Genomic DNA, 14,904 nt, shown 5'->3' on the forward strand with positions numbered 1-14,904 from the left:
GTCACATGCAGAAAGTCTGGTATGGTCGTGCACCGATTGCAGGGAATAAATGCCCTCCCACTTGCTCGATGTGACTGCGTTCTCACATCAGCTCAGTCTCAGACTTTCTGCAGAAAAATACTTACGACTTAGAAACTCTGAGGAGCAGTAAAGTATAAACTAAACATTATACTGTTTATTAGCATTCTTATGATCAGACTGTAGACAAACTTTTCATCCCCTAAAGTGTCCTTTAGACCCCTCCACACTCTGTGGTCCAAAAGGGTTGGCGGTGTAAGCTTCTTGTTCTGATGCTGCTTTGACCCTACATTTTGTCTCTGTATTTTATTTTATGGACTTCACGGTGGTGCAGTGGTTAGCTCTGTCACTTCACAGCAAGGAGGACCCTGTTTTGAATCCCCATAAGACAGTCCCTCTTTGTGTGGAGTTGGCAAGTTCTCATGGGTCCTCTCCGGGTACTCCGGCTTCCTCCTAAAGTCCAAAGACGTGCTTGTTGGGTTAACTGGTGACTCTAAAATTGCTAGTAGGTGTGACTGTGAGAGTGGCTGGTTGTTGGCTCTATAAGTTACATTGATTTGATTTGTAGTTATATTAACCCAGAAACAATCATCATTACTGAACACTGCTCCACTGCTCCACCTCAAACTCCTGCACGCTCTATCCAGGACCTCAATGTCCTAAAACTGAAAATTGTTGAGAGTTATTGTCTAACAGGGGCTATCATGACAAATCAATCTACAACTTGATTTCCTCCGACTAGTGACGGCCAGCTCTACAGAGAGTTGAGGAAATGCCACGACAGTCATAAGCAGTCAGATCGCTCTGATATGTGGCTATGATGCTGCAGACAGACATGCTGCATCAGTTTTGCCACCATGTCAGGGCTCTGTTGAGTAAAGATGTTCTGTGTGGGAACATTGATCAAACGCTGGACACAAAACAGGGATTCCCCAATAATTTGGAAAATGTCATCCAGGACAGTTAAAAGCTGCAGACCTGTTGCTCATCCGTCAAAAACGCAGCAGGAGAAGGATCAGGTGTATCACAGAAAACAAAAAACCTCTATGCTAGATCAAGAAAGCTTCTCGACAAAGAAAACACAGCACAGACTAAAATCCTCAGAGAAGATTAGTAAACCCAAAAATTAATCTACTAATATTAGTCCTAATTGATTGATTAGCCATGTCTGGATCCTCTAACTCCCCCTCGTGGATGCTGCCTCTGCTGCTGCTCTCTCTTTTCGTCTGTTTCTCAAACAGCCGTCATACAACCTGTGCTCAGACGAAACCAATGCACTGCAGATTGCACGAGTTCGAGACGGACATGAAAAAACTGGGAGAGGCTGTGAAGGTAAGCTGGAATATCTCTGATATACACTTTGATATTTTTCGAACAACGTCATTTGATTTGTTCACATCTTTTTTTGATGTTCTGTTTTTTGTGGAGGTACACTGAATAGAACTATACAAAAAAAACTAACCAAAAATATTAAGAATTGAAATAACGTTTAGCCTCTGAAAAGAAGTTTCAGTTTCCAGTTTGAAAAGCAGTGTTTATGTATTTCCATTTATCCTTGATGTTAATTTAATGTTGTGTAGTTTTTGAATGTGTAATTGGCTGTTTTTTTGTGCCGAGGGTCGTTTTTTATTTTTTTCTTAGTTTGTGTGCAAGTTGAATCCAGACTAAAGCAACCGAACGCAAACTGTCGCTGCTAAGAGCAACACCCCATTTAGTGTTTAGTTTGTCTTTTTGGTTGACAATGCCAACAGTGTGATTTGTTTAAAACGTCATTTCTTTTTTGTATTCACAGAACTGTAATAAAAACTGCAGCTCAGTTCAGATCACCGTAAGTCCACTCAAACGCTCATTCATGACTTATCTTTGACTTTTCACCTCTTCTGTTGCTCTCTGCGACTTTATACCTGCACTCTCCCTCCTGCTCCTCACCTTTTCTTCACAGAACAGAATTAAATACACATTTTGGAATCAACACAACACACACATAAAACAGTAGCCATTTACTGTGTGTGAACACCGTCCCCGACAACAGCCTGCAGAAGCTGCTCATGGAGTTGTTGTACCTTTAACACACATTTATTGGGACGAAAAAAGTTAGATATCTTATCACTAATTAAAAAGCTTTCAGTAACGTGAGCAGTGAGGAGGGCAGAGAAAGTTGAGGAAAGTGGCATCCACTATTGACTCTTTGAGGAGCTGCAGCACGGGCTTTTAAATAAACCATCTCTTCAAGCCGACACATGTTTACATCACCTGACAACCACAGAAAAATGTAGATGTTTGTAGAGAAACTGCAAGTTTTGGACACTTGCGACCCTCATACAGCAGGGATCCCTAACCCTGCCATTATTTCAATCTGCAAAAACAGCAAAGTGCTCAGACTCATCAGAACTTCACCTCTGTGATGTTTATATTTACTCATTTCACAACTTCAGCTTCTTTCTACTCCTTTTCCAACATGTCCTGTTTGACTCAATGAACACGAGAGTTGCCGTAAAGGTTTAATTTTCATCATTTATTATGATTCTACTTTATTTTTAATGGACATGTTTGATATAAAGGAACCTGAAAATAGAAGCATTTCTTATTTGACTTTTATTTGATCGTTTTAAAATAGATTTTACATCTTCGTCTGATAGGGTAAGATAAGACATTTTAAGGAGTCTTCTAAATAATACATATATCACAAGAAAGCACACAAATCTATATCATGTAATTTAAGAGTAAAACAAACAATGAGGTGATTGTTTTTGTACAAAAAGAAAAAAATGTTTTCTAGGTACTGTTGTTGAGTGTTTGCACACTCTGTTGTTTATGCAACTTCAGCATCACTTTACCACTTCCTCTTTCCTCTAATCTCTCATCTGAACCTCTTTCTGTTTATTTTATTTTCGTTTCTTTTTCTTTTTTTTCCCCTTAAATTTGTTTGCTGAAAATTGTCTTCAAGTTTCTCTTAATGTTCTCTCTCTTCCCCTCCAGGCTAAGGAGTGTCAGTGTTTCAACCTCAGCGTGTCAGAAGAGGTAAGTGCTGTGTGTGTGTGTGTGTGTGTGTGTGTGTGTGTGTGTGTGTGTGTGTGTGTGTGTGTGTGTGTGTGTGTGTGTGTGTGTGTGTTTACTGCCTTTTTAAGGTATATTTGGGGGCTATAGTTGTCTTAATTGGATAGATCAGCTGTGGAGTGACAGGAAATGTTGGGGGGAGAGCAGGGGACGACGTGCATTTAGATTTAAACCCATGGCCGCTGGGATGAGGACTGCAGCCTCTATATATGTGATACACAAGATAACTGCTCTAATCTTGTTTATGTGTGAGTATGACAGAGAGATGATTATCATTAATACTATGATGTTAGATTAAATGTCTAGACTGTCATGAAGTCAGGGATGGAAAATCACATAGACACTTGCTGCTGCATGTCATTCAATGTTAAGCATGTCATTCAATGTTAATGCCTGCTTCTTAAAAGAGCTGATAACTGATTATTATCTTGGAAAATCATTAGAATTGTTAATAATATTTCTCATAATTCAGTCGAGTAAGGTCATGGAGTAGGTTAAACTTAGCTCAGCATAAAGATAAGATAGAACCTAAACATTCACTGCAAAAATTCAAGTCTTACAAACTGTTTTTGTGAAACGTCTCGTCTAAATATATCATTACAGTTCATGTAAGCCACATAAACCTATAAAGTGCAGAAGAACATCTTATCTCAGGATATATAAGGCTAGAAATAACTAGTATAAATATCTGCAATGCAGCAACTAAAATTAATGGTGAAGTCTTGACATGAGATGTCTATATGTGAATGAGTTAGTACTCATTTTGAGAGACTTAAAGGAGCAATCTGTCAGATACCTCCAGAACTAAATCATAAAATGTCCTTACATTATCATCAGACATTAAGGAAACATGCTATGTTGAAGTGCAGCTCTCTGAAATGTTTTTTGAATTTAGAATGCAGTACCCATTTTAAACACTAGGTGTCAGAGTTACATATTGCTCCTTTAAGTAAACTTTGGTTGCTTATTATTTTTTAATAAATTAACTGTAATGTGATATTTTTTCACCACAAATTAGACAAAAAGATTTGAGTTTTCAAATGTTCCTTAGATATAAAAAAGCTATTTTTACACTGGTTTCAAAACTCGTCTCATCCTTAAGAGGTATGCCGCTTAAAAGAAAAAAAATGTGTTTCTATGCCAGTGAGGTGAATTTGTGTGAGATATACCTACGTCTTTAGGCACCATTACACCACTGGATATATCCTGGGGAGAAAATGTGCCAAGAGAACTTGGAAAAGTCTGGTCTTATGACGTGAAGTCTTGTCCTGCAGTATTTTAAGTTATTATTCATCATCTGTCTCTGATATGAAGTGAGAACTAACTGTACTTCTTTGTGTTCTTTGGACAGGAACGTGTTTTCACCGCTTATTTCACTAAAGGTCTGGAGCTGCTGAGTCCGAAATCAGACTCTAGCAACAAGACCATCAGTGATCTGAAACAGAGGCTAAATATAGCTTTCAAATGCTTTAACGTAAGTGTTGACTTGAGTTTGTACGAGACTATAGACACACATCGTGGTATTAAAAAGGGTTGTGTTGTTTTTATCTCTCTCACTGACGACCAGGCTGATATTGTTCAAAAAATGTTGACGTGTATTTCGATGAAATATTCCCATGTCCCATCTGTTAACATAAATGAGGCGGAGCTTATAACCTTTACTGCTGCCGGTCAGCAGGGGAGCTCTAGATGTTTTAGCTTCACTGTTGGGGAACCTGTCATGTCTATTCTCTCTACTCTGTTAATGTGATACTGAGACTTTTGTGATTGAACGTGTTTATATTTTCAGAACATTCTCATACGGATGGAAAGCAAGTCTGACCTCTCACCGAGAAGCTTCTGGGAGGAACTTCAAGGAAGCGTTCAGGAGATGAATACGTATTGCAATACGAACAATACCTCAATCCAGTAATCAGTGGTAACCTGTGATCATGTTTCTTCATTCATCTGACAATGCCCTGCACATCCTCACTCTCAGTCCTTTGACCTTATCATGATGCATCTTTTGACACAATAATACGTATAAGATTTGTTTTTAATATTTTAACATGCAGCCTTAAATGTTAGCATCACCTCTCTGGAATAATGTTCTCACGTATTTCAGGCGTCAAGCAGGAAGATTTTGAAATGTTGCTCTGATTTGTTTTACAGAAAGGCAGTTTTTGATATAAGAAATCATTTCATACTATTTTTAAAAGTCATGAAAATACTTTATGAGTCAAACAGCTTAGAATCAGTCAGATAAGAAGCCTTTCAGAAATCATAGTCTATGTCCTTTTTGTGCAGCTTTCTGCCACTGGTTTAATAGTTATGAAGACTAAAATGCTACTGTTACCATGGTAACAAAAAAAGGTTTTATTTTGAGTTATTGCGAGTCTCACCTTCATATCAAATTCTTCTAATTTTTTTCTGAAATAAAACAAATACATTAAAAAGATTATTATAATAAGTTTCATATTTATAAAGTGAAAAATGGATAGAAGAAATAAAATAATATGACCCCAACTTACCTGAAATTAAACTTCAATAGACTGACACATTTAAAAAAAAAATCATGAATGGTTTATTTGATCAATTATTAGTCACCATCAGATCAATCCAGAGCCTTGAATTGGAATTAATCTGTTTCAGAATCACTATTAAATATCTTTTTTTACATTTCAATAATAATAAAGTCAAAAACCATCCAAGCAATACACAACAGAAATGAATAATCAGACCAGTTTTTTTAGAAGTAAAAGAGCAAAATAAAATGATTAAAATACTCAAGCGTATTTACATTTTCTTAGAGTAGTTTTTAGATCGTAAAGACATTTCACGCTGCAAGATCAATTAAAGACGTCTGACCTTCATATCGACACATTTAATAATAACATTGATGCCAAACATGAAATATGATGTATGTTTACAAATCCATTATTCTATTATTTATTTTATTTATTGTTTATTTATCACTGTGTTGAGGTTTTACCTTTCATTATTGTGTTCTCCACATCCACGTGAATCAAACAGTTTATTTTACAATTTCATCTGATGTTGATTTTTCTGGGCTACTTTGTGATCCTATTTTTTTCCTCACATGTTTGATGTGAATGACTTTGTCAACTTTTTCTCGTGCCACTCAATAAAAAAAATATATGATTATCATTAATGTTTTCATTTTCACTTTATTTGTTTTATTATTCAAGAAAAGTAATGGTCTTTTCTTCAAACACATAAAGAAATAGTCAATAAAGCATCGCGTTCAGCAAGATTTGAATTTCCGTCAATCACCCTTTTCACTATGGTCATCAATTTTGTTATAGTCAGTAGATATTTTGTTTTTACATTTTTTAACAATATCCATAAATTCCTTTCTGGTCCCCGGCTGTGTGGAACATTGAGCTGTGATTTCTCTCTTTTAGCTCTTCATTCCATTCACCGTGTTGCAGGATCTGGGATTAGTCCTGCTAGGCCATTAGATTTAGATTACATTTACACAGACTTCATTGAATTTATTGACAACATCATCCATATTATAATTTTCATTATTATTATCAATAAAATACTCAGGGGAACTCATTTGTCTGTGACCATTTTTTATAATACTATTTAGTATCTTCCAAATCCCCTTAGTGTTGTTTTTATGGTCATCCAATATTTTTTATAGTATTCTTTTTTGCTTTTTCTTCTAATACTAGTTAATTTATTTAACTGGGGTTTACAAACTTTAAACCACAGCAGTGGGTCAATATGTTTAAGTTTTGCAATGACAGAAGCTCTCTGTGTCAGGTTGGCCCCATCTGACACAATCTCCCTCGAACTAACTTGTTAAATGTGGCATGTATTTTTGCTTTGAAAACCAACATTTGTCAATGAAAGTAACCAAACGAGGGGAGTCATAAAAAAGAGAAAGATAAAATGGTGATGAATGCTTGTCGGAGGGGCCACCAATTAATTTTTTGCCTACTGCCCCAACAGACTAGAATCGCCACTAAATAAGACACACATTTAGCTGTGATATAGCTACACACAATTAAACATGAGTACAGGTCTGTTGCTTAACTAACCAGGATTTGGTTGATCTCTTATGAGTGGTGAAGTTACTTTTTAATGGAGAAACAGATTGACTTATAGACGTCTGTACAAGCTGATACTTTTTCTAAGTTTGTAGTTTATCTGCAACAGCATCACAGGTGTTATCTGATACATAGACAACTGTGTCGTCAGCGTACTTCTGAAGCCCCATACCAGAACAAATATCCGGCAAGTGTATCTGTCATAGATCTGATAGTAAAACTTAATATCATGAATGTTCGAATAAATATGAAAAGTCATGGCGTTACAGCAAGAAAGTGCACTGAGTGTCAGGGGGCACGTTGCCATGAATCTTGTGAGCTCTATTATACAGTCTCGCTATAGGTTCATCGGTTTCCTTTGTAAGAGAGCAGATTGGGAGACAGGAGGATGATGTCCAGTGTTTTTGGTTTGCTTGTTTAATCATTTATTTTCGAGAAGTTAAATAGTAAACCTTTACTGCCCATGTCATGATACATCATTAATGTCGTTATTTTAGGCCAAGCTGCACCTCCAAGTGATGATAAGGTGAAGCCAAAGCAAAACTGCAGTCCCTCAAGCGGCCACTTGAGGCTGACTCCTAAAGTGAGCTCATCCCCATAGAGCCCTGTGTCAATGTGCCCACCGTTAGCTGAATTAGTCATGTTTAGAGCATGAAATAGTTTTTGCAACTAACTCTTTTGAATGGCATGAAGGGTTTAAGTTATACAGAGTTAGGGGCGTGGCCTCTTTGAGTGACAGGTGTGAGCTGCACTTGTCCTGAAAGGTGTCACCTCAGCTGCTTCAGTGAGTGAACTTCACTTCTCACTTCTGTGATGTTGCCTTCTGAAGGTTTTTTTTAGAAACAATGAGGTTTCCGACATTGTTCATTTTACGAACATACATTGATCTATCCTCCAGTGTGTGAGGACTCTGATGTGGACTTTTCAACTGCAAATTATGCATTTGCCATCAGTCTGCATATCTGCGGACTTTCCTGTGGGAATTACCCAGAGTTTATTGCAAACTCTGTCACTCCTCTCCAGCACCACCTTGATGTCGAATTATGGTCTTTTCTTCAAACACGTGAAACTTCAATAGTCAATAAATCATCTGATGATGTCGAGGTGACTTTGTTCATGTGTATATGATAAAGTATAATAATTAGCCTGACTAAGAACCTGTGACCACACAACAGTGTAACCCATTGACAAAAACAACAAGAAGACACAGAATTATTGCTGAGGATATAAATCAAGTTTAGTGTGCTCAAATTCTGAGCAGTCAGAGGTCTCTTTGCACCTCCTGCTGGCCGATAGAGAGAATGCACATTCAAAGGGATAGTTCAGTATTTTTGAAGTTCACTCAACAGCCTTCATACATGTGTGGTGGCAACTTAGTCTGCAGAGACCCCATCATCCGCATGGATTTTCATGTTTGGGTTTGTGTTGGTTGACTCGTCTCGGGACATTTCTGGGTGATGGTGTGTTTCCCCCAGCCAATGACAGCGCGCAGGAGAGTTTAGGAATGGATACAATTTAACAATTTGATGCGATTCAAAGATATGACGGACGTAGAAATGGCAGCAAAGAGTTAATTTTGGGGCTTTTTATGCTTTTAATTAGAGAAAGGACAGTGGATAGAGTCAGACAAACAAAGAAATGCAGTCTAATTTAGATTACTCCTCAATATAAGAAAAAAAACATTTTTGGAGGCTTTTTTTTTTTTTTTTTTTTTTTACATTTTCTTGTCTAATCTGATGTTCATAAGATGATTTGCTTTTGAAAGTCTATGTAAACATTTCACAGTCAAATAAACATATGTACAATTTTCAAGACTAAAAATGTGTTAATTAGATCCTGGTTATGATGTTTACTTTTTTTTCCTCCTGTATGATAATATTTCTTAATCTTATACAGAGGTGTTTAAGTTGTTGTGGGTGGTAACATGGAACTCTTAATGTAGCCTCTTCCATGACGAGTAATAAAAGGTAATACACCTGATCAGTAAGTTAGCATCGGTGCAGACTTGCAAAAGGAGTGGAAGTGTGTAGGTAGAGGGTGGGTAGAGTGGTTTAAGGAAGGCCCCATGACCTTGGTTCCGTGATTTCACTCCGGCCAGTCTCTCCATAAAGTGGCCACGCTGACCGGCATCTCCTGTGACTACTATACTGACCATTGACAAGTACCTCATGAAAACTCACTTAAAAAATACATTTTACCATGTTTTCTAAGACTAATATATATGTCCATAGTCTGTCTACAAATCCCCCAACTATGAGAAAGTTCATCCTCTCTGTCTTCTGCCTGCTCAACTTTTCAGAAAATGTGTGCTCAAACAGATTGTTTGGAGATTTCCCCTATGACATCACAAAGGGCAGTAACCCCTCCCCCAGATGGGTGACACTCCCACAGCTAGGTGTTTGTTCTGAAAGAAAGCCCAAGCCACCCTAGCCCTTCCAGAGAGGGGCGTGGTCAGACACAGCTCATTTAAATTTAAAGGTACAGACACAGAAACAGCCTGTTCCAAGCAAGGCTGAAATAGAGGGGTTTATAGACATGATCAAATACAGGATCAGAGTGAATTTAGAACAAGGAACTTCACACACATGTTTCAGCAACCCAGTCTCATGTCAAAATGTGTAATACCTACGTTGGTCCAAAGCGCAAAACGTAGTAGTTTCACAATAAGGGCTCTAAAATTGTGACATACGTTTCCTTTTGCCTATTCTTTTGTATAGGCATACCTCAGGTCATGTGACTGCCCAGTTTTCCCCTGGTGAAAAAAAAAACATGGTGGACATCCCTTCTATTTTCAGCAGAAGATGCAATATTTTAAGATGTTTGAGTCTTAAGTGCTGTTTTGATAACCTTTCTGGCGACAAATGTACATTGTGTCTTCATAATCTTCGTTTGGTTTATGTTTATGCTCTTTAGTTTGTTCGTTTCTACAAAGGTTCTTTCAGGTCTCGATAGAAAAACATTGGGTTGTTACATTTTCTACTGTCGCTATGGTGGTAGCTATGGACGCTATCAACAACGAACCGGAAGGAAGTGGCGCCTCTTTTTTCGGCTGCTCTGGTTCCGGAATTAAATTTTCCCATTCAAATCCTCCATTGATTTTTCACAAAATCCTTATATCAAGAGATTGGCGCCTGGGACCAAGACAACAAGCTACCCCAACACTCGTGACTATAGTACATTCAATTTGGAACCAAAATGGCATTAAAAACTGAAATAAAGGTATAGGTTCAAGACTGCGTACATCATTTTCGTCCGGAGTCAAGGAACTACCCATCCCACAATCCATTGCAAATGATATAATTTATTCAGTCTTTCAGGTCTCGCCAGAAAAAACGTTGGGTTGTTACGTTTTCTACTGTTGCTATGGTGGTTGCTATGGACACTATTAACAACGAACTGGAAGGACATGGATGTTCGGTTCGTGGCTCTTAAAACGGGTTACATCAGACCCTAGACATCAAACTAAACTCCTATGCAATAAATAATGATTTCTGTTACATTTTTATGGATGTCTTTTATTATAACCAAATTTAATACAACGATTGGAAGAGATTGATGCATATTAGCAACATTATAAACTATAAAATTGATCAATCCTTGATACATAAAGACAATACTGTACAGTTTGTGTGATTTATATGATTTAACAATTTTATTCAACAAAATAATCCTGACAGATTAATACTATCTTTTAAAACAGGTTTGATTTGACCACTTTTTTACAATATATATAGTCTAGATTATTTTACAAAACCCATTCAGCTTTAGTAAATATTTGATATAGTGGGTAGATATACATTTTTTACAAACCTATCTATATGTCTGACGTCACTTTCCTGCGCCGTCCACTTTGCCATTTCGTTTTCGAGTTGGTTTGAATTGTGAGAACTTTTTAGCACGGCAAGTTTGAAAACGAAAAGCCAAAGACCTTTTTGTTTTCATTTGAATGATGTCATACAATATGCATACATAAAGAGTAAAAGTATAATGCAAACTGGATGACTGAATATTCATTTTAAATATAGGTCAAATAATGCACCTATATTCCGAAAATTAAAATGTGTTTCTGTTACTGCATTTTCATTTTAAAATTAGCTTTTTCATTTGAATTATGATACAGATTTAGCGGGGCATTTTTTGAAAATGATAAAGCAAATGTAATTTTCTTCCTCATTTTAATTTAGTCAATGAATGTGCATTTTTGAAGTTGAAAACTAAAATTCAAATTAGATCAATTAATCATCTTTTTTTTTTGAGTCAAATAATACACTCATTCTGAAAATTAAAAAGCATTTCTGTTAATGCATTTGAATTTTCAAATTAGCTTTATCATTTGAATTCTGATCACTAATCGCTTCCATAGGTTTCAGGGACCTTTGAGATATATTTAAGCTTTTTGAAAAGGAGGAATCACTTTTAAATCAAGAGGCTATGTCCATCTCTTTTATACAGTCTTTGATTTCAGCTATACTTTAAAGTGCATTTTTACTAGAAGACAGCAGATTTTGTTTCCCCTCCTGATAAGTTTTATGAAAAATATTTTTTTAAGGAATTTAAGATTGTTTGAACTCAGACATGGAAAACTGTGAACTAACCTCTTAAACGCACAATATATAGATTCTGCCACCAGGGGGCTTTCAATCAAAACAAAACCAAAAATGACTTTGAGGCTGATGTTTTTATCACGAAATAAAAGCAGCTTTTAGAAAAATTATAACATAGGTTTAGTCCATTTTTAATTAATTTAGATATTTTAATGTAAACATTCTAATAAAATTTTACATATTGTTCCTTTAAAACAGCTGCTTTGTTCAGTTAACACAACATGGTCTGCTAAAACATAACTTATTTTTCTTTATTTATTTATTATAAGTTTATTACAAGTTATTACTCAACACTGCACATCAGGGAGAAGAGAGAGAGAGAGAGAGAGAGAGAGAGAGAGAGAGAGAGAGAGAGAAGAGAGAGGGAGAGTGTTGCACATGTGCTCAGTAACATATTGAGGAAGTAGCAGTGTGTCAAACAGAATAACGGAGACTTTGACATCTAGCCATGCAGCCTCCACCCAGAAAGGTAAGACAGAGCTGCTTCGATTTAAAGTCAAGTGTTATTCTTTGTTTATTTACGACTACACAGCTTTAATGGTGACCCACAAGCCCATGGTCCTTTCAAGGAAAGTTTTAACATTGAAAGGGCATTTCAATATTAACTGCATCTATATTTTGCAATACTTTAAAGTGTTTTTTTTTGCATTTCCTCCTCTGTGTGAGATGTAAAAGCACCTGCATGTGTTGTGTGTATGTTGTGCAGTGTACATGTTCTCATGACTTCAGGATATTTGTCAGATTTTCAGAATTATTGTGCACAAGCTTTATTCAATGTTAGACGGTTGTGAAGTATGTAAGAATGTAAAGACTTCTGAGACATCACATCTTACACTCTTGTCAAACTCACTAATTTATACAGGCTCACCTGTGTTATACTGTTACACATGGACAACTTGTGATTTGAAAATATGTATATTTAGGGAGAAGAAGTTGAATTTCATTGTATTGTTTCATTGGAGAAATGTATTTCATTTGGTCATGATGAACATATCAGCTCAGGTCTGCTAGGTGATATAGCATCTACTATTCCTGTTGTACAAAAAGATAAAATAATCCTTTATTGATCCTTAGAGGGGAAATTCAGGTTTTGCAGAAACATGAAGGCAAAAAAAGGAAAAAATTAAACACAAATAAAAAAAGAACAGATACTATAAATGTGGTATAGAAAATTGGTTGACAAAGGAGTTAAGTGACCTAATCAGGATTATAAAGAAGGAGTGAATGAGTGACATAGCTTTATAAGTTTTTGCAATTAAGTCATTGCAGAGGTCTTAATTTTTTCACAATAAATAGAAAAATGAATCAATGCAAATAAGCTCTGCTTTCTCACTCATGCACTCATGAAACTCAAGCTGACAGCCACCCTCAGAGGAATTGTTGTAAATGTATTGGTAACAAAACGCTGCAAACAGCTTTAGCTAAAGCTAAAACAGATGATTTAAAATTAGTTTATTTTTTCCAACTTCATATCATCTGGAATATAATACTTTCACCAGGATGAGATCTCAACGACCGTACTGTAGCTGGTAGGAGTGCAAACTCCACAACGTGAAAACAGATGGTACAACAAGAGCTACACAGCTGCACACAAACTGCACTGTGGACTTTGATGAACACAATAGAAATCATCACACCGGAATTTCAAATCATATCCTCTCTTAGGGGCCCCCAAAAATCAGACTATGTCTTGACCAGATTTTAAGAAACTAATGACTTTATTAAAAAAGGAAGAAAAGTAAAACTCCCTGTGGCTTTGTTGTTTTTACCTCTTTGTTCACACTGACAGGACCATGCTTCCTCTGTCCCTTAGAGGCTCACATGTTTCATACTTGTTTTGCCTGTACATAGTGCATATTATACCTTCAAAATACAGCCGCATGCCCTGTCAATTTCTCACTGCCTATAGTTTTTCTATTTGCTCATCAAATTATAAACAGTGAAAGCATAATTTTTGCTGTTTGTACTCATAATCTTGAACAAATCTGAATTATATAATTTTTGTGTTATCAATATTTGAGCTCTCTTTACAAAGACAAAAAAGAAACAACCACTGCCTTTGTGTTTCTGTATCTGTTTTTCTTTTTTTTTTTTAACATGCGTTTGCAGGTGAAGGAGAGCCAGCAGGTGAAACTTGTGTTCTCGGAGCAGTTGAGCCGATTGCAAACGAAACAACATCAGGACACTGAGCTGCTGGAGGAGATCAGGTACATCTGCATGAAGACCTTCCTTTGGATTCAATAAACATACAGAAGAAAGAAAGAAACATTGAAAGCATGTCTGATACATGTCTGCTGAGTGTGTGTGTCTGTGTTTTTGTGTCTGTGTCTGTGTGTGTCCCAAAGGTCCTTCAGTAAGCAGCGAGCAGCCATAGAGAAAGAGTACGGTCAGGTGAGAACACATCAACTATTCTGGTCCACTGCTAGTTTAATTACTGAAACATTTTTACTGGAAAAGCTCAAACTCTATTGATTTCAGGTCCCATATCAGCACCTGAGAGCTGTGTTGTTGTCTGTTGTGACTGTGTGTGTGCACAGCATGTGTATGTGACACACCCGCTATTCTGCCATCCTTCCTGTGGATTTATAGTTTCATTTCAACTCTCTCACAACATGGTCCAAGTTGGAACGCTTTCAGAGAGCTGCAGAGAGAGCTTTGTGTGCTTTTTCACTGTAGTGGAGAATGTGTAATGTATGTGTCGTGTGTGTGTGTGTGTGTGTGTGTGTGTGTGTGTGTGTGTGTGTGTGTGTGTGTGTGTGCGAGCATACTAATGCTGACAATTACACAACCAATTGTAAGTGATATGAATGAAGAAATGACAAAAACGCATCACACAGTCTCCCTTTAAACTATGGCATCCTTTACAAATGCTTGATTTGAAAACTTACCCTGCAGTGTGGGTTGCAGAAACTTAGTGCAAGTGACAGTGTGTGAGTTTAATACGGGATCTTTAAGACTTTGAACTAAATGCTAAATGTTCACAAATTAACAATTAAATTAAGTAAAAGTGATGGAGATGTCAGGGTTTGGGGTTATGGGCCATTACTAAAACATTGGAAAAACTGAAATGTTGCTGAGATGTTGCCTACTTGCTTTTATTGGTGATGGTGAAGTCATAGGAGAAAAACACAAGGAAAACACAATCTTTACATCCGACAAGTTCTACA

At 36.7% G+C, this 14,904-nt stretch overlaps 1 protein-coding gene across 2 annotated transcripts in view; it reads left to right on the forward strand.

The window, feature by feature from the left end:
- The first annotated feature begins 12,134 nt into the window (after positions 1 to 12,134).
- The window catches only part of LOC109998498 (F-BAR and double SH3 domains protein 1), a 15,775-nt gene continuing 13,005 nt past the window's right edge, over positions 12,135 to 14,904 (forward strand). Inside the window, exons 1-3 of one of the 2 annotated variants that reach the window (XM_029281086.2) lie at positions 12,135 to 12,206; positions 13,847 to 13,944; positions 14,083 to 14,128. In XM_029281086.2, coding sequence (XP_029136919.1) covers positions 12,186 to 12,206; positions 13,847 to 13,944; positions 14,083 to 14,128 — 165 coding nt within the window. In that variant the 5' untranslated portion in view covers positions 12,135 to 12,185. The remainder of the gene's footprint in view (positions 12,207 to 13,846; positions 13,945 to 14,082; positions 14,129 to 14,904) is intronic. The other variant, XM_020653372.3, reaches the window with a different exon arrangement.

Source organism: Labrus bergylta, chromosome 9, assembly GCF_963930695.1.
Source record: "Labrus bergylta chromosome 9, fLabBer1.1, whole genome shotgun sequence".
In the NCBI taxonomy this organism is placed as follows: Eukaryota; Metazoa; Chordata; class Actinopteri; order Labriformes; family Labridae; genus Labrus; species Labrus bergylta.